This window comes from Caretta caretta, chromosome 15 (genome assembly GCF_965140235.1).
Source record: "Caretta caretta isolate rCarCar2 chromosome 15, rCarCar1.hap1, whole genome shotgun sequence".
NCBI lineage: Eukaryota > Metazoa > Chordata > Testudines > Cheloniidae > Caretta > Caretta caretta.
Genome location: NC_134220.1, coordinates 17430819 through 17450652, shown reverse-complemented (window position 1 = coordinate 17450652; position 19834 = coordinate 17430819). Strand labels below are relative to the sequence as shown.

At 41.5% G+C, this 19834-nt stretch overlaps 1 protein-coding gene across 6 annotated transcripts; it reads left to right on the top strand.

Moving 5' to 3' along the window:
- The first annotated feature begins 51 nt into the window (after positions 1–51).
- Positions 52–19331, top strand: TRMT2A (tRNA methyltransferase 2A). 6 transcript variants are annotated; one of them, XM_048821945.2, is made up of 12 exons: positions 52–204; positions 999–1628; positions 2750–2858; positions 3477–3658; positions 5488–5602; positions 7070–7185; positions 8223–8343; positions 13260–13382; positions 14921–14996; positions 16162–16278; positions 16483–16579; positions 16908–19331. In XM_048821945.2, exons 2-12 carry the CDS (start codon positions 1009–1011, stop codon positions 17161–17163), a joined length of 1932 nt encoding a protein of 643 aa, XP_048677902.1. In that variant the 5' UTR covers positions 52–204; positions 999–1008; the 3' UTR covers positions 17164–19331. The 6 variants fall into 6 exon arrangements, with proteins under 6 accessions (XP_048677902.1, XP_048677901.1, XP_048677899.1 ...); XM_048821944.2 differs by having other exon boundaries at positions 52–222; XM_048821942.2 differs by lacking the exon at positions 52–204 and adding an exon at positions 247–460.
- The last annotated feature ends 503 nt before the right edge of the window (positions 19332–19834 follow it).

Below are 19834 nucleotides of genomic sequence, written 5' to 3'. Positions count from 1 at the left end.
CTGCGTGTGTGGTGGAAGGGGGGAGGATTATTTTAATCTTGTATTTTTAGGATTGGGGGATGTTATAAGCGCAAGGGGCGGATTCCATGGGAGAATCTGTGGGAAAGGGTGGAAAAAAATTGCTTTTTTCCCGCGGGCATTTTAGCTTCCCGGTGACGTCACGGAAGACACCCCCCCCCACCTTGAAGCCCGCCCCCGTTCGGTGTATGTGTGCCGCGTGAGGTGGGGACGGGTCGCGCGGGGAGATGGGCGGGAGGCGAGTGTAGCGGGGGGAGGGCCTGCGACTGAGGAGAGCGCAGGGCTCCCTCAAGCTCCCGGCGGAGCCTGAGCCGGCGCTCGCCGCATCGGCGCTTATTGGCCGCAGGAGCCGCGCCGAGATGCGGTGGCATCCTGGTGTGGTCCCGCGGGGCGCGGACGGGATGCCCCAGGCTAGTGTCTTGGTGCGCTGGATGCTGCATGGGTGGGTGAGGGTGCTGCCCTGGGGCCGGGGCGGGTCGGGATAGCGCTGCAGCCTGGTGGCGGCGGCGGCGTTGCACCACGGGGTGAGATGGCGGGGCGCGGTGATGGGCCCTTGCGGTGGCTCACGGGGGGTGGCGTGGTGGCTGTGCACTGTGGCACCCGGCCTCAAGTGGGGTGGGGCGTGGTGATGGCCCTTAGCTGTGGCACGTCGGGGAGTGCGTGGTGATGGTGCAAGGCTAGTCTGGAGCGGAATGCTGCAGTGGCCTCACACCCTGTTGTGCGGGCACGGTGCTGTGCTTTGTGGCATCGTGGTGGTGTGGCAACGGTATGGGGGAGGGCATGCTGGGGTGTGGTTGGAGTGGAGGGGCATGGCCATGATTACACATGCCCAGGGCTGGGCGCTGTGATGATGGAACCATGTTGTGGCATATTGGTGGCAGGGGCTGGGGGTGCACTGTGGCTCAAACTCCCAGTATTTTCTAACTTCAGCAAGTCCTCGTTCAAAGAGTATTAAATCTGTAAAACTGAAATCTTTACAGGACTGAAGAAATGATGGAAGGAAAGAGTAGTCTCTGTGTCCCTGAAGAAGAAAATACAGCCCCTTCGGTAGAAGCAGAAAATATAACTGAGGTGGAAATTAAGCAAGACAAGGGAGATAGTAGCCATGCAGAGAATACAGAAAATTGCCCTGATATGTACAGATATATCAAAGGAGATTTGTTTACATCGGAGATTTATAAAGTAGAAATTCAGAACCTTCCAAAATATATTGGCTTTAATGATGTAAAGAAATTTCTTGCCAAATATGGACTTAACCCTCATAAGATAAAACTTTTTGGGAAACAAACTTTTGCATTTGTGACATTTAAAAGTGAGGAGGAAAGGGACAAAGCTATGAAAGTCCTTCATGGAGTCATGTGGAAGAGCCGATATTTGAGTGTTAGGCTTGCAAAGCCTAAAGCTGATCCCATTGTAAAAAAGAGAAAGAAAGAAGGGGAGGATACTGAACAGAAAGAAGCAAAGCGTCCAGCTTTAGCAAAAGACAGTGAAGAGGAACCTCTCAGTAAACAGATAGCAGATGTGGTGACCCCTTTGTGGAATATACCATATGAAGAACAGCTGACAAAGAAGAAGCAAGAGTGTGAACAAGTGCTGCAGAAACTGACAAAGTAATTCCTTTTTGTAAGGGTACTTTAATAATGTTTATGAGCTTTAATGCAAATTTGTATTACTATAGCTAAAATCCAGTAAACCTTCTCTCTATTCCCTACACAAATATAACAGTATAAGTAAGTCTCTTTTAATATGTAAGAATGCTTTTCCTTAAATTACCACCTCAACCCCAGAGCTTGAAAATTACATTGGACTAATGTATAGGACTTCATATTTTTAGTACTTGATCTGCTTGAAAAGACCCTGCGAAATTAAGGAATGTGGTTTTAAGGAAAATTATTCCATAAGCCACCAAGGTTAAAAATGAAAATTTTATACCACTGAAAAGCTAGAATTAGCAGGTCCTCAGTGATATAAGGAATGAACTCTGATAGGTGTTGAGATGTAACTTTTCAGTCACATCATTCTGATGGTCTTCTATAAACCCCTCTACTCTAATTCTCACATTATTTAGTCTTTAAAGTATTACTCCTGTCTAAGAAAATAACTTAAATATAAAATTACAGTTTTATCTATGCCTTATTCTGTTACAAAATTATCCATATAAAGAAAACATTTAACCTTGATAGTCATTACTCACTTAAAAAAAATAAAAGCAGACAAGGTTATTTTTTCCCACCTCCATGCTTAAATACCCACCCAGGTCCCATCATCGTAAGATTATACTTTGCAGCAGCCATTATTTCACTTCAGCAGGACTGGATGAGACTCTCTTTACTTGTCAACTTTTATTCCTTAATTAGTCGGGGGGTCATTATAGAAAAATGCAGGGCTCTCCTGTTTCCCTTTTTACAATGATTCCAGCTGAGGGGTGACAGATCAGCCATTGCTTTATTCTGGAACTCTGTAGCTGTTTTATGTATTTATGTAGATTTTGAAATTTGCATTTAGTAGCAGTATGATGTAAATACTGTTTAGATTTCCCATTGACAAGACTCTTATGGAAGAATATCCTTCAGGTATTTAATAATTGATTTTCAGATAAGAAAAATAAAATTGGATGCCTGTAAATGGTCCTGTATTGTTTTGTATAACAGCCAGTTAACCTGATTCAGCTGTTTAAATGCATGTATTTATTGAAAGGCTTGTCTTCCGTAAATCTGTTAAACTTTTGCAGGGAAATAGGAAACAACAACAAAGCCCTGTTACCTTGGTTGTTTGTACAGAAGCAGAAGTATAATAAAATCTGTTGCCCAGTAGAGGGAGTGAAAGCATCACCATTACAGGTACCTCAAAATCTAACTTGTGGGTATGGAGTGATAATGTGTAATACACTCTAAAAGTAAACAAACTCTGTTGGTTTGAGGGATGGGGGACTATCTGATGGGCAATACTGTGGTAGCAAAAATATCTGTAGGTTGGTAAGTAAGTAGAAGCTTGTGCTTTACTACCTTTAACATAAATACTGTAATGGAACTACTAATCTAGCAGTAAAAAAAAAAAAGCTCTAAACGAATTGAAACCTTACAAAAATTAAAAATATTGGATTGTGCCTTTTCTCCATAGGCTTGCTTACTATTCTGTAATGCAAATTCAGATTTTTTTCAAAGGAGTTTTGCATTTGTTACCCAGATATAGCAAAACCTCCTAACTATAACTCAGGTTCTTTCAACAATATCATTACTAGATCCTTCTTCAGAAATTAAAATTTCCATATGGGCTGAATTTGGTATTCTGGGTCTCAGGCCATCAATAAAGAAATAAATTCACTAACTAAACTTCAGTATTACAAAATTAAAATTTAAGACTAGTGCTACAACAGATGTTTCAGGACAGAAGCAGTTGATATGCAAGGTTCTATGTATATAGCTTAGGTAGTTTTATTTCTTCTTTTAAAATTTTAGACTGAATACCGCAACAAATGTGAATTTTTGATTGGAATGAGTTTAAATCAAGAAGACAAAACTGTGGGTTGTCGCCTTGGCAAATACAAGGGTGGAAGCTGTGCTGTAGTGGAACCATTTGACACTATTCACATTCCTGCTGTTGCCAAAAAGGTAGTGAAGGCTTTTCAAGACTACATAAGGTGAGAACTAAATTAGGCTGAATGGCTTACCCTGAAAGATTCGTAGATACTAAGGTCAGAAGGGACCATTATGATCATCTAGTCCGACCTCCTGCACAATGCAGGCCACAGAATCTCACCCATCAACTCCTGTGAAAAGGTTTTTGCCGTCTTAAATATTTTGAAATATGTACAAAATGAAACATTTTGAAGAGCTGGATGGTTATTTTGAGAACTGAAACTTAAGTAAATTGGTTCCATTCTGTAGCAACTCCTTTATACTTCGTTTTTACACATGGCTCATCATGTGTTATTTGTTTTATTTTATTTACTTTTATTGAGCTTTTTAAGTGTGTTCAGCACTACGCAATACATAGAGGAAGACCGTTACTGCCTTAAGGTATTTAGATCTAAGATGGACAGGCAGTACTAAATCAAAATATTAAATGGCCCAATCTCAAAATAGAGCAAATATTTTGTTTTAAAGTTTTCTTATGTTCTCATTGTAATTGGTCGATTAATGTTAAAAGGATTTACAGAGAAAAGAGTTTTAACGAGGAATTTGAATGACAGAGGGCAATAGTTTGGCATACAAGAAAATGGGGGACTCTTCCACATGTAAGATCAGCCTGAAGGAAGGCACAAAGATGAAAATATGAGACTCCTGAGTAAGGAACAGTTAGGAAAAGGGCAAAAAAAGTTTTTGAAGAAATGAAAATAGAGATGTGGGCAGAACCCTGAAGGTAAAAATGAGACGTTTGAAAGGGCAATGATGTGATCTGAACGTTGAGAAAGGAAGATACTTGTATCTGTATTTTTGATTAAGTAAAGAGTGTTAAGTGAGAATCATGAAAACCAGAGAGGAGGAAGAGGTTGAATTCATTAGGGGAGAGATGATCAAGGCCTGGATCTGAGTTTTAGCCTTAGGGTATTGCGATTGGGTGTATAGATGCTTCAAGGGACCTCCCTTGCAGTCTATGGGCAGGCTAACAACAACAGAGATAAAAGGCTGCAGCCCAGTCAGAACAGACAAAGCCACAGTGAAGGGGCTCCATAGGGCGAGACCTGAAGAAGTCATCCAGAGGAACCCTGTTCATACAGAAGGGATCAGAGAAGATTACCAAGCAGGAGGTATGTTCAAGGCCCTGAATTAGGAAGCATCAAGAGATTTAAACGAACAAGCCACTGAACCACCCAGAGTCCCTGGGATACAGAGGAGAGAGCGGGTCTGGGTCCCCTACCACCTTTATACAGGTGGGTGTAGGACTGCTGAGAATCCCGAACTGAGTGGTAACAATAACAGAAATATTGGACTTTGGCTTTGTGTTCCTGTTTTAACTTAGTTTATTTCTGTCCTGTTGAAGAAAGAAGGGAAGAAACCCATAAAGGGGGTAGCACTGGAAAAGGGGTTAGGAGAAGCCCTGAGGCAAAGGGCCAAACTTCTGGGACTATCGAGCAATGGTCTGCTAAAGGGGTTGGAAGAACTTCGGGTAGAGTCAGACTCCTTTCAGTCCCAAAAGCGGAGAGACATAAGCAACCCAGCTAAAGGATTGGAGTTATAGATGAAGATTGATAGATATAGGTTCCGTCCCTGAACGAACTAAGCCAGACTGAGGCAGGGATAACCATAGTTCTGTGGCAGACCACCATAGGGTACTACAGGCCAGAGCTCCCTCAGTTACAGGTATATTTTGCAGATGTCAACAAGGGTCAAAACTAATCTTTTGATTTTAATAACAGCTTATTTTCTTCTACCTTATTGTATGGTGAAGTTTTTTACTTATGTGAATTATTAAATATTATGCAGAATTTGCTCTTCTATTCAGTAACTGAACTTTTGAAAATTGCAGGTCAACCCCTTACTCTGTGTACAGCCTAGAAACCTACGAAGGTCACTGGAAACAACTCACAGTCCGCACCAACAAAAATGGTCATATCATGGCAATTGTTTATTTTAATCCTCAGGTACTGAAGCTTTATATAATATAAGAAAACCCTCTGAATGCAATGGACACTTGTTTAATGAATTAGCTGATTCTCAAGCAAAGTTCTCTGATAACAGTACTATATTACTTGTATTTAATCTGATAATTATTGGTGGGCCATGGTATATATGTTGTTCATAACTATTCTACCTCTTAATTACAAAGCCTATGGATTTTTTTAAAAGAAAGTTCAGTCAGTTTGTCTGAAAATTATAAATTATCTGAAGACTTTCTTCTTCATGGTCATGTCTCTGGGAAATGTTATTTTGTGCATGGAATCCCTGTGTGGGGCAGGGCTCTAAGATCTGACATATAAAAATTAGGTAAAGCATGACCATGTATTATGTATAAGAGTGTTACAGGTAGCAACATCTACAGTTAAGGTTGTGCTGTGCTGCTCATTAAAAGTCCCCCACCCCCTTTTTTTTTTTTTTTAGTTGCTTATAACTTTACCATGCTTAAATGGTTTGGGCTGAAATTTTCTATGCCATATGTCTGCCTCAGACTGATTTGATTTTAAGTTTTAGCTAAAACGATTCAGCTACTTCCAAGAACTAGTCTAGGGAAAAATGAGTTTTGCCTATGTTTAAAAAAAATAAATCTTAAAACCATTTCATTGAGATGCTCTAGAGTTGACGTGCTTTGGAGCAAAGGTTTGAGATTTGGCAGGAGGTTCACCCTGGTATCGGGAATGTGCCTTTTGTCATCTTTGATGATTTGCTCAAATTTGTCCAGTTTGCAAGCTTCTGAAAAATCTCAGTTCACATATGCTCTCACAGCTCCTGCATGTCACCTGGACTTAACATGTGCATCCCCACAGAGCTATTGAGCATTCTTTATCTTGGGGCAAACAGGACTTCTGTAATTGCTCCTCTTGCCCCATGCCACTGGTGCCCTAACGGCAGCGAGGAGCAGCCTGACTCGAATACACAGGGGTGAGGAAAATGTGGACCGAGGAAAGAAGTTAAGAGCAGGAGGCATGAGGGTGGGGGGAATGTCAAGAGTAGATGGAGGCAGAAGACTGGAGTGGCTGATGGGAAGGCGCTGACAACAGGAGCAGGCATAGGAGGGGTAGCAGATTGGAGCAGAAGGAGATGAGGCAGAAGAGTCTAATAACTAGAGTCCACTCCCCTACAGAATCTAGGAGAATGTACAGAGGAAGGTCTTGGGCCTTTTACATAGGCCAGGCTGGAATAAGGATGTCCCACTAGTTAATGCCATTTGTAGCCACATGACTCTTATAAAACCCAAGCTGTGTCTGTTTAATGTCCCATACAAAATAATACAGTAATTAGAGTCACTGTTTGATATCTTTTCCGTATATAAAATATTTGCTTCTCAATACACAAACAAATGAATAAAACTGAACAGAACAAATACTAAATTAAAGTGTTGGAAAATAACTAAACACACAATAATCTCATCTTCCTTTCAATGGAACTTCTAGAAATTAAGTAAAGAAGAGCTTGTTGACCTGAGAATCTCACTGGCAAAGTACTTTACAGAAGAAACTGGAAAGGACAGTGGGGTAACCTCTCTTTACTTTGTAGAGGAAGGGCAGAGGTAAGTTTTGTACCTGTAAAGGAAATCTTAAGTGGCATTTCTCCTGTAACTACCACCCTGCATAGTAATTAATATAGAATGAATAGCAGTGTCATTATTATTTTATTGCTAAATTATTGACATTGTCCATGGAAGAGACTCCTAATATTTTATGGTCTTCTGCATTATAGCTTGTTTCTCTGCTTGTGGATTAGGTGCCCTTTGTTTATTGGATAAAGGCAGTTAGAGCTTTGTATCTGGATAAACCTGGCCAGTTAGGGGCTGTCACAGGAGGGAGGATACCTTTTTAATTTTGTTGTGGAGAACCCAGGAAGAAATTTTCTGGGACACTTCTGCTCTCCCCACCTCCTTCCTTTCTTGCCAGTTTCTGTCTGGTTTTGCTCTCTTCACCTCTGTCCTTCACAATCTCTCTTCTTTTGCCTGAGGACCCCATTTTATTTTTCCAGAAACACTAAATGCCTCCTCTTCTGCCTCTATACCGTGGCAGATGTACCCTTTGAGAACAGAAATTGGACAGTAAGACACAACTTTTGGTCTTAAGATATTTTACAGCTTTCCTTAAAAACAGCCTGTGAATTGTTTTCATTTACAATATTGCAGTTTAAGGCTAAAAAATAACTTTCTGAAGACTCTGAATTAAAGAATTTAAATGCAATTATAATTTAATCATTGCATTGATAGGTCTCATCCTGTTACAGTGAAGCACAGTAATTGTACAATATTGTAAAATCAGCTGTGTGTCCAACTAAATTATTCTTTAATAACTTTGCTAGGCTTCCTATGTGTGATAATAGTGATGCCCAATTCTCACTAGTAAAAGTAGAAAATCAACATATGTAAGGTCAGAAACCAACATACTTTTGTTTTTAAAACTGTTGTGTGTGTCTGCGTGGATTAGTTTTTGGTTTGTTTTTTTTTAAGGTCCCGTTAATGTGGTTGTAGTGTCCTCCTTCCTTCCCCCCCCTTGAATGTGTCTGTACTATAAGTGGCCATGGCTAAAACCTGCTGTAATGTGTTTGGTGGCTTTTTTCTTTCAGAAAATCACCCAATCGTGAAGACTTGCCCTTACAACATTTGGCTGGTGATAAGTACATATATGAAGAGCTTCTTGGTCTAAAGTTTAGAATTTCCCCCCATGCATTTTTCCAAGTAATGTTGGTATTGAATTTTGCTAAATTAAATTGTATTAGAGCTGAAGTAATAAGATGGATTGCTTAAATTACTGCATTAAGATTTTTAAACATTTTCTAACAGATTTTTTGGCTAAGAACAGTAAGGTGGCTAATACTGCAGAAAAAATGCTGCCTGGACAAAGAGGCTGCAGAAATATACTGAGCGATCTAATCTCCATAATTACATAAATCTGACGTAGCTGAAAATATTTTTTAGTGGATGAATACCGGTTTTTGCTATATTAAATATTTAGTTCCAGCATTTTAGCTGAAGTGAATGTTTAATGGGTGTTTTTATTTTTGTTTTTTTTTTTTAACTACTTTGGTATCTGACACATTCTGTGTTAGCAAGCAGTCTGTGAATAGAACAGAAGAGAAGGTTACTCACCATGTGCAGTAACTGAAGTTCTTCAAGATGGTTGTCCCTGGGGTGCTCCATTTTAGGTGAATCTGTATCCTGCACCTACGATCGGAGAATTTGAGTAGCAGTGCCCGTTCGGGGCACACATGCGCTGTCCTTGTCTCACGCCATCTCTGGCGGTTACCTAGTGCTGTGTGACCAAACCCTTCTTGGTTCCTTTTCTGCCGCCCTTGGCTTTAGACTGAGCGATTGGCAGTGCCTCCGAGCTTGCCTTTATCTTAAAAATTAGATTTAGCCTGAGTAGTTATAGAGCTCAGTTACTCAGTTTAGCTACCCTTCTCTTCCCCGTTTATTTTTCTTTTTTTTTTTAAAAAAAAAATTCTTAATAGATTAGCTATTTTCTTTATTATTCCCAGTTACCCCTTAGTATAGTATACATATCTTCCCTCACAGGGGGAAACGTTATTCTTAGGGGCATGCCCAGATCTCCAGGTTTTAAATGCTGCCTAACTTGCCAGGCGTCAATCCCGCTCTCTAACAGACACTTGTAGTGTGTCCTCTGTTTCAGCGAGACATTCGTTCTGCAAAAGTGTTCCATTGCCATACTCTTAAGACTCGTGCACCAGAAAAGCGAGGAACCTTAAGCTAAAACTTCTTCTGATGGAGAAGTCTCTGCACCCAGCTTCCGATCTAGGATTATGGACTCCTCCTGGACATCGCTCTCCAGCGACAGCATCTGACAGACATTCCTTATCACCCTCATAGAGGAAAGAACACCATTCTAAAAAGGTGGCAAAAAAACTGGTACTGTGACAGCCAAAGACCCTAAGTGGGCAGGTTTGGAGAGGAGCAGCAGAGGGAAACTTACCCTCCCTTCCAAGGTAGTGCTGGAGCCACTCAAACATGCATCATGAAGCAGCTCAGAAGCACTGCTGTCTATGGCGCCACCTTCTGCCTCTATAACGCATAGCGTGCAATCATCAGCACTGAAAATCTCATTGGTGATGCCAACAACTTCCTCGGTACCACAACAGTCTCTCTAGCACAAAGACCTGCTAGTCTCTTCAGCACTGGAATCTCCTCAACTCATACTGATGTTACTCCAGCATGATCGGTACCATGTCAAGTTACACCACCATCCAGAACAACTCCTCCCTTCTCCAGCAATGAGGAGGATGATGCGGAAGGGGAGATCTACTCATCATGCCACTTCTTGCCCATGCAGACAGCCACCAGATTGGGTCCACCAGAACATATTGAATACCACCCCATGACTGAAACGCATGGGTGGTATAGACATCCAAGGATATCACCACCAATGCCATTCCCGCCACAGTAGTTCAACTGGGATCCATGGGTGGCATACTGACAATGCTTCTCTAAGCCTTCCAGTACCCACAGGGGGGGTGAGCGAGAGAGACCTTTTCCCATCACCCTCAATACCTGGACCTGCTGATCCTTTGGAAGAGGTGATTGAAGGGCTGGAAGAGACTTCAGATCAGGAGATCACCTCAGCTACTAATTTCTCCTCCTCCTCTCCGGACGAAGCAGTCTTGTCCCCACCATCCACGACGGGTGATGATTTTAAACAATTCCAGGAGGAGTTTAAGGAGATTGTGGACTCGTTAGAAATACCACTGGAAGAAGTTGCAGAGTCTCAACACAGGCTGTTGGACATTTTATAAACGTCAACTTCATTCAAGGTTGCTCTCCTTATAAACGAGGCACATAGATCCAGCCAAGACCATCTGGCAGACTCCAGCAACACTTCCACCCACTTGTAAAAGAGCAGACAAAAAAATACTACATTCCCTCCTAGGGAATGGGATTTTTTTTTTTCTTCCAGATCCCACACCAAACTCTGGTGGTAAAGAAAAGGAGTACTTGTGGCACCTTAGAGACTAACCAATTTATCTGAGCATAAGCTTTCGTGAGCTACAGCTCACATCGGATGAAGTGAGCTGTAGCTCACGAAAGCTTATGCTCAGATAAATTGGTTAGTCTCTAAGGTGCCACAAGTACTCCTTTTCTTTTTGTGAATACAGACTAACACAGCTGTTACTCTGAAACCTCTCTGGTGGTAGAGGATGTGAATGAATGGGGCAGACAACATCAATCCAGATGTACCCCATATCATAGGAACTGGAAGTGGTTAGACCTCTTTGGGCCTAAGACCTACTCAGCAGTGACCCTACAATTCAGAATTGCCAATTACGAGGTACTGATAGCCAAATGTGTAACCACTCAAATTATTTAAAAATGTCCAAATTTATTATCTATCTCCTTTAGGACAAAAAAGAGCAATTTAAAGCAGTCATCTTGGAGGGCCACCTTCTTGCTCAAACAGCCTTACAAGCCTCACTGGACTTGGCAGACACAGCGGCACAATCCATCGCTACATCCATAGTCATGCACTAGGCTTCCTGGCTCCCCATCTTTCTGAGTTCCCCAAAGAGATACAGTCTACAGTGGAGGATCTCCTATTTGAGGGACTGAAGCTGTTCACAGCTAAGACCAAGTCGCTTCACACCCTAAAAGATTCCAGGGTGACTCTTTGGTTTTTAGGCATCTCTACACCTACACAGAGATAGAAGCAAGGGAAATATTACTCATGGCAACGAACAAGATCTGTGCCATACGTACAACCACCGAGGTAATATGACCCACAGAAACGTAGACAGAGGGCTACAAGGAGTAGACCACTCCCATCTCAGCCATCCCAGCAATCCCGCTCGAAGCAGCAATTTTGAGGGTTTGGTTGAGGACCCGAGATGCCTCCCCCGTTTTCAAGTGCTGGAACCACCTACAACCGTCCATCCTTTTGGAGACCGTCTGATCCCATTCCACCCATCGTGGCAGAGCATCATGTCAGACAAATAGGTATTAGAAATCGAGACTAGCTATTCAGTCCAATTACTCTCCATCTCACTATGCAGGTTTGTCGATCTAGTCAGTCTGATCACTACAGCACAAACCAGCCCATAGACATTGGCCAGGACCTGCCTCCAACTATTAGGCATCAGCCCACAATTTCACAGAGCACTGTGCAATAGAGCAGAACTCAACATCAGATGCTCTGCTGAGACTTACCGTTTTATCATCCTTCACAAATTCAACTCTGAAGCCCTTTCCTCCCAATGAGGGGCACTGCTCTACAATCACCTAAAGTAGAGCACCCACAGAGACACTCGAAGAAGAAGGGACTGTTACTCATCCAGTGCAGTAATTGAGGTTTTTCGAGGTGGTTGTCCCTGCGAGTGCTCCACTATCCACCCTTCTCCCATCTACTTCGGAATTTCCTGCAGGGACTCTGTGGTAGAGAAGGAACTGGGGTGTGTGTGGGGGAGGTTGGTCTCAAAGCGCTATGTAAACATCAGAGATGACGTGAGATAGGGTCAGCACATGTGCGACCCAAACGGGCACTGCTACTGAAAATTCTCCACTTGCAGGTGCAGGGATGCAGATTCACCACAGGGACGCTCCTTCAAGTAGTAGAGTTGCCAGTTGGGAAATACACTACAAATGTTGTATTTCAAATAATTTTCTTCCAGCAAACACTTAAGCCTCAACAAATGCTTGTCTGAAAACACAAAAGAGGTAATGTTCGTTTAACAAAACATTTGGAGGAGAGGGGAAATAAAGTGAGTGCTAGCATTAGGGGAAGGAGAATATTCTTCACCTTAGTTTGCATGTAACTTCCTTGAGAAACTGGGAATGACACATGTGCTTTAAGGAGATCTTATAGTTGTGTTTTTATTCCTCACTTGAGATCTTAAGCTATTAAGTTCTTACCTTCTTCTTAATGTAGACCATTTTTCTAGGTTAGAGGTACTGACCTGGACAACTTCTTTCCTGACCCTCCAGTCCTGATTCCATACCTACACTTGGTTACAGGAAAAGTAATATTAAGGCAGGCAGCATTAATGAGACAAGGTGAAAATAAATTCACTTTGTGATGGATGTAGTTGCATGGGTATGTCCTCCTATTTCTGTATGTGGAGTATTTTTTTTGTTTTGTTTGTTTCCTCTCCCTGGGTAGGAATTGCCATTTAACACAGATTTGTCCCTTCATTGCCTGCAGTTTGGCCCTGTTCTCCTGTGTTTGCTGTCCCCTCTGATTTCGGTGTACAACAAACACGACTTATTTATTTAGTGCCTTAAGCGTATGCTGTATTACATGTTTGAATTTACACCAAAGCAACATCCAAATACGTGAAGGGGTTATATAGGGTTTTTTTTTAAACTTTGTCAAAAACACCTCTTGAAGCCTTGAATAAGTCCTGGTCTGTTGGGCCAGTTGTGTATCTTGCTGTTGCTAGAGATAAACTTTGATTTGCTATCTCATGCTGTCAGTACAATTCTGCTTTGAACTTTATATGTAAAGTTGGCTTATTTTAATAAGTGTTAGAGATGAGGAAGGGGAAAGCACGTTTTCATATAAGGGACTTAATATTGTTTAAATACAATAGTTTTTTGTATTTATAGGTTATATTACCTTCGCTGTTGTAACAAAGGGGAATATTTGTGTTGGAATTCCATAGGTAAATACACAGGCTGCAGAGGTTCTATATAAAGCCATTAGAGACTGGGCCCAACTGAACCAAGATAGCACTGTACTTGATATCTGCTGTGGAACAGGAACAATTGGAATTTCACTGGCAAAGGTGAGCCATATGCCTTAAATGTATTATTCAGCAAGTCATAAAATGAACTTGAAAGTTAAGTTGCAGATCTCTCATATTGCATTTAACTGAGGAAAATGCTTAAATCAAGTTATTGCACTTTGCTATTGCCAGTGCTTTAGGAAGTTGACTTAATTCTGGACATAAATAAATACTTCCCTGCTAGATATTCTGGCTACATTTCCTTTATTAGATTTGAAAAGTCCCACATAACTTAATTTCAATTAACTTCGTAGCAACTGACACAACTTTCATTGTCAAAAGTACATGAAGGTGTAGTTCATATTTTTGAAAAGTCACTGGGAAAAGGACACTTTATTAATTTTGCCGGTCTCTGCATATATTCAAAGACAGATCTACTTTAGTGACCGTTTATCTCTAGAAACAATACTGCTAAAACTGACTGAGCTGGACTCTCTTCCATTTTGTGCACCAACATAATTATTTACTAAGTCCTAATCAGTTACATCTGTGGAAAAGCATTGACAGCTATAGAGATGTGCACACATAATTGAGAACCTAATTTAGTCGTCATAATTTCTTATTACTGGTAATTATGCACACAGTGGAAAGAATTCAGTTTCACTCTAAGGCAGAATTTACAGGGCTGGCAGTGAGGGAGATATATATTTAAGAATAAATTGAGCACGACTAAAACGTCTGCCTATATGTGGAGGTGGGGAAGTCAAAGGAAGTCTTTCCATCTATCCTGATCTATTGGACAGTCTGAGGGCTTGTGTAGAGGAACAATTGGTGCACAGCAAGTTGATGTAAATCTACACCGCACTAGCATGCTGGGCCCTGTCTGAGTAGACCGGGGTAGCCAATCTGAGCCTGAGAAGGAGCTAGGCTTTACCAATGGACGTTGCCAAAGAGCCACAGTAATACATCAGCAGTCCCCCATCAGTTCCCCCCAGGCTCGGGGAAGGGGTGGAGTGGGGGATGGGCCTGTGGCAGGCCAGGGGTTGAGCAGTAAGCACCCCCCCGGCACATGGAAAGTTGGCGCCTGTAGCTCCAGCCCCAGAGTCAATGCCTATACAAGGAGTCGCATATTAACTTTTGAAGAGCCACAGGTTGGCCACCCCGGTGTAGACCCTGCTACTGCGGGTCCCTAGTTTCCTCGTGTGCATTGATCTGTTCTGCTTTGAAATGAGTAGATTACACAATATTGAACTTTTAGAGCACAGGAGCAGTGTCCACAGACAGCGCACTAGCATGCTGTGCACTGTAGATTATACCCCAGCTTGCTGTGTACTGTCTGGTCATCAAGACAAGCTCTAAAGATAGCCTACTAGTTTACTCACCACTTGCTTTATTTATTTATTTATTTAACTGCTGTAAAGGTAGTGCTTTTTTCTTCATCAGGTAAACCGAGGAAATGAAATTCTAAAGCCTGTGCTATGGCAGGAATCACTGATGCATGACAATCACCCTCAGTTTTCCTCCAGTCTGGCACTTGTGTCGTCAAGCATGTGTCACACCCTGTTGGACCCATTGATGTTTTTTCTTTGATTTCACAGAAAGTGAAGAAAGTTATTGGTATCGAACTCTGTCAAGAAGCTGTGGAGGATGCCAAAGTGAATGCCCAAATTAATGGTTGGTAAAGTTGTGTGTGTAAATGCTAGGATCTTTGTTTATGTAGGAATATAAGAGTTAAGCACCTGACTTCCATTGAATTTGCCTAACTTCCTTATTTTCATCTGAAAATTCCAGCCTCAATTAATTACTTGAAAGCTGTAATTATTTCCATCAAATATTTCCATTGATAAAAATCCACTGACGTTAATAGTCTTTTGAATACAAATTTAGTATCTCTTTAAATCAAGGAAATTTACCTAGTTTAATTTTAAAAATCCGACCTCGGAGACTCCCAGGAGGTGCCAGGTGTATTGTTATTCTGTATGTGTGTGAGACATAGACCCTTACAGCAGAACTTGAACAGAAAATACAGGTGGTAGAGATGATACTTTTGTAAAATTCTGGGCATCTCCTACTTCAATCATGTCACTAATAAAGAGTTCTGCAACATCATCACCCAACACGCTGGGTCAAATGAAGACCTGACGACCGTGAAGACGCGCAAGCTGAAGTGGTGTGGCTATGTAACAAGATCATCTGGCCTATCCAAGATCATCCTCGAAGGGACAGTAACAGGGGAAGAGAAGAAGAGATGGATTGACAACATAAAAGAGTGGACAGGAATGAACTTCGGAGCCTCAAGCACTGACAATCGTCAGGGGTGGAGACAATTGGTTGATTGCTTATCAATGATGGTGCCCCAATGACCAATGAGGTTATAGGAGTGATGATGATGATGAAGAATTTTTAAAATAACTTAAGCAATATAATCAGCAAATTGCTCATTTAACAACATTGCCTAACACTATGTACCATAACGTTTAATGATGGCATATTAAAGACTGAGAACTTCCTTGACACAGAATTTTAATGCAGGATTACAAAAATAATTCATATTTATGTTGATTTTCAAGTTGTATATTAGCTCTCAGGCACAATAATAGATTATTTAAACACAATAGCTTTAGTATGTCTGCTTGAATATTATACCGATGCCAGTTCCTGCAAAAGCTAATCCACAGTTTGTCCCAAGGCATCAAATATTGGCATTTCTATATGCAAAATACTATAAGAACAATTTAGCTAGTAACTCTACCTACTTATGTGTGCACACTAATTAAGATGTTTTGATTTATACTGAAATTTCACATCAGTTCTTTATTTTTATATTTACCTTTCTCAGATTTGAATAACATTGAATTTCACTGTGGAAAGGCTGAAGACGTTGTTCCTTCTTTAATTAACTTATTAGCATCACACAACCTGATTACAATTGTAGATCCACCTCGGGCAGGACTACGTAAGTTTATTTACTTAGGTCTTATTTAACGGATAATTAGTTGAATGGTTTTAACAGAATGAAATCAGTTAGCTGATTGTTGGGAGAAAACTTGAAACAGCCTTGTACTATAACAGGACAATCTTTATGCTCAAGTTGAAAGTTTGTTTTTCTGCAAATATAGTAACATACACTATTGGCAAACAACTTTAATTTGTCGCCTAGATTCTAAAGTCATTCTTGCAATCCGAAGAGCTGAACACTTGAAGAAGCTCATCTATGTATCCTGCAATCCCAGAGCTGCCATGAACAACTTTGTGGAGTAAGTTTTTGAATTGGCCAGGTAAAGCCAGCAGGCAGAATATGCTTCCTGAAAAAAGTGAGGCTGAATTCTTTTTGCAAACAAATAGATTAAGCATATTCGCTGTAGGATTGTATAGCAGTACTTGACCTTGCCTTGGGAGACCACTTTTGATTGTGTGATGGCAGGCTCTCCCAGCAGGACGGAGGAAGACTTACCCTCCAGTAGCTTGTTAAGTAGTAGACCTGAAATGTATGATCATCCTATGAGGCAAGGGCTTTTCCTAGAAAATGCAGACTGGTGTTCATGGTCCAGGAAAATTAATACTATACTTTGTTTTTCTCTTAAGTCTTTGTCGGGCCCCCTCCAATCGTGTCAAAGGAACCCCTTTCCGTCCAGTTAAAGCAATGGCAGTGGATCTTTTCCCTCAGACTATGCACTGTGAGCTGCTGATATTCTTTGAAAGGGTAGAACATTCAAATGGAAACTCTACTGAAGCAAGCCCTGACACAGCTCAGGTCATGAATACAAATACAACAGATTCTACCCAGGATGGCAGTATTGACCCACTTGAAGAGAAAGTAGGAACTCTGTCTTCTACCTAATGTTGTGGTAGGCTGGGCAGTTTGTTTGCGCACGTATGTGCATATATATTTTATACACTCAGGCAACCATCTTAACCTATTGATTTCCTTCTAAGAGGCAGAAGTTACTTTTGCTAGTTAAAGAATGTTGCAGTTTGAGGCATCAGCAGAAACACCATACAAGTTAACCTCTGTACAACATCCTAATTACCTGACTTCCAAGTGATGAAGGCTTTCAGTTAAGTATACTGACAGCAGCATTTTTCAACTCCGTGAAGGAAGATTAGTTTAACTTTAAGATGCTTAAAACAATCCAATTCCTACAAGGAAAATAACCTTATTACAGACAACTTGGATCAAAACCTGCTATTTTCACTCATGCACACTTATATTGAAGGTATTGGGACATCTTTCAGGAGTAAGGCCAGCATGACTTGACCTAAATATTCTGCACGTTCTTCATAAAATACTATCCAGGTATGTTACTAGGATTCAGATATGTGGATTCCCTCCAAAAGTTGACTGACTGTAGGATTTTTTTTATGCCCAAGAAATTTCTTTGTTTGAAGATGAGTGATAAATAGCTGAGAGAGAACATCACTTAATAGCCATCTGGCAGATGGGCAATTCTGTTGAACAGTAGACTTTTGCCTTGCAGACCACTTTAAATAAATTTGATTTTTAAAAGCATTGTTGAAATTTTCCTTAGCTGGGATGTTGGTTTGCATTGAAAAGTGGTTTGAGTTGGCAGTTGCAGGTTTATAATAAATTATTTGCATTAAAGCAAGCCTGATTTTTAGTTACTATTGTAAAAAGACTTTCCTGCTGCCCTGGTATGTAGACTAATTCTTTACTGTGGGGAGAGAGATTCTAAACTCCCTCTTCAACTTGCTTGTAATCTGAAAAATACATGAAGCTTACATACTCCTGGTAGAAAATGGACCTCTGTTTTGTGGTTCTGGTGGAGACAATGGGTTGCCCCCTTCAGTGGAAGGATCAATCACCCTCCTTAAGTGTGACTGTTCTGAGTTAAACTGGAGCTATGGGCCAAACTGATGATCTGATGTTTGAGATCCAATACAACTTCTAAGGGAGAGAGTTTTTCTTGTTCTGTAATAAAGCGAAAAGAGGACTGTATTCAGTGCTACCCCCTCCTATTTCAAAAGAGGAAAGATTCAGAACAAAACAAATGCACACAAAAATACTCTATTCCAGAGATGGAGGAGGAAGCTAACAGAACAGAGTTAACTTCCACAGCAGATTAATTCATATAGGGGTATAAGGTTAGGTTAGGACTGAAACTGTGGACCTTACCATGGTTAACTATTCCTCTAGCACCTTCAGCCCAGAGTGCTGTAATGTGAGCTTTCTTAGGCATATGCAATCTACACAGAAGTTTTATCTGACTCAGAGCATAGCTAACAGCTGAGGAAATTCTGTGCAAGGCAGAATTTGTGCAGAATTCCATTTTTTCCCCCCTGCAGAATTGGCAGTGCAGGGCTGCTGCTAGGAGCTGTGGAACCCAGCAGAGCCCAGCTCGCAGAGTGGCTGCATGGGAAGACTGGTTCCTGGGTTTGCTGGTCCTGCTCAGTCATGTGATGTGGCTGGGCCCTCTCCTTGCATGGCAGCTGCTGGAGCCAGCAAGCTGCATCCTGCAGGGAGAGGCAGGATGGGATTCCTGCTTTCCAGGAGGGGCAGAAACTTTTAAAATTGTGGGGGCCCTCCCCCCAGCAGCAGGTACAGGTCATCTCTGCTTGGCAGGACAGTAATAGCTATACAGAGCCTGTGGCTGGGCTTGCGGGGGGAGAAGGATGCAGGTTGCTGGGTACAGGCCCCTCCAGTAACCCTAAATATCCTTTCCCAGTATACATGCACCCCTCCAGTTCCCCCTCACATTATCTTCTATTTGGGAACTTGAAATATGGTAACTCTAGGGGTTCAAGGTGAAAAAACCTCCTAAGAATTGACTACAAGACTGGAGGGGCAGGCTCCTTCCTCCCCTCCTCCCGATATGCACAGCTGGGACATGTGACACACCCAGACTAAGGGACATGACAAAAGCATAACAGGAAGTGGCTTGTGGTAGGCGTTTCTTTAACTCTCTACTCCCAGGGGAATCATTTTTGTCATCTGTATTGTTAGACGTACTTGGACAAGTATTTTGAAATAAATTACTAAAATAATTGAAACAGGCATGATTTTGTTGTGTTTTGACAAATGCGCAGAATTGCTCCAGGAGTAATAGCTGCTTCTCCCAGGTGGAAGAAGTTGACCTGACTGCATTAACACGTGATTCATGCTACTTTTCAAAGTTCATTACAACTGCAACTTGACAGTGTTTTATGTTTATAAAGACATTAGGTAAACTCCCACTCACTAATGGGGCCAGGATTTTACCCCTGCACTGTTGAACACCTCACTGTTGCAGTAGCTGCAGCAGTGAGAATGAATGTGCTGTCTGTCATCTTCCCCCCACACCCCCTTAGAATTAATTCCCTCCAGTGATGCACAAGGGCTCAAGTTAAGTGACTGGGGACTTAAAGCAGTACACTCATTTGTATTTCCATAGCACCTAGGAGCCCTCAGTTGTGGACCATGACTCTGGTGATGCTAGGCATAACACTGTGCCTATGAACTCAAGTAGAGAGTCCACATGTGACCTATTCTTTTTCAGAGCTAGTGTTGGACTAGA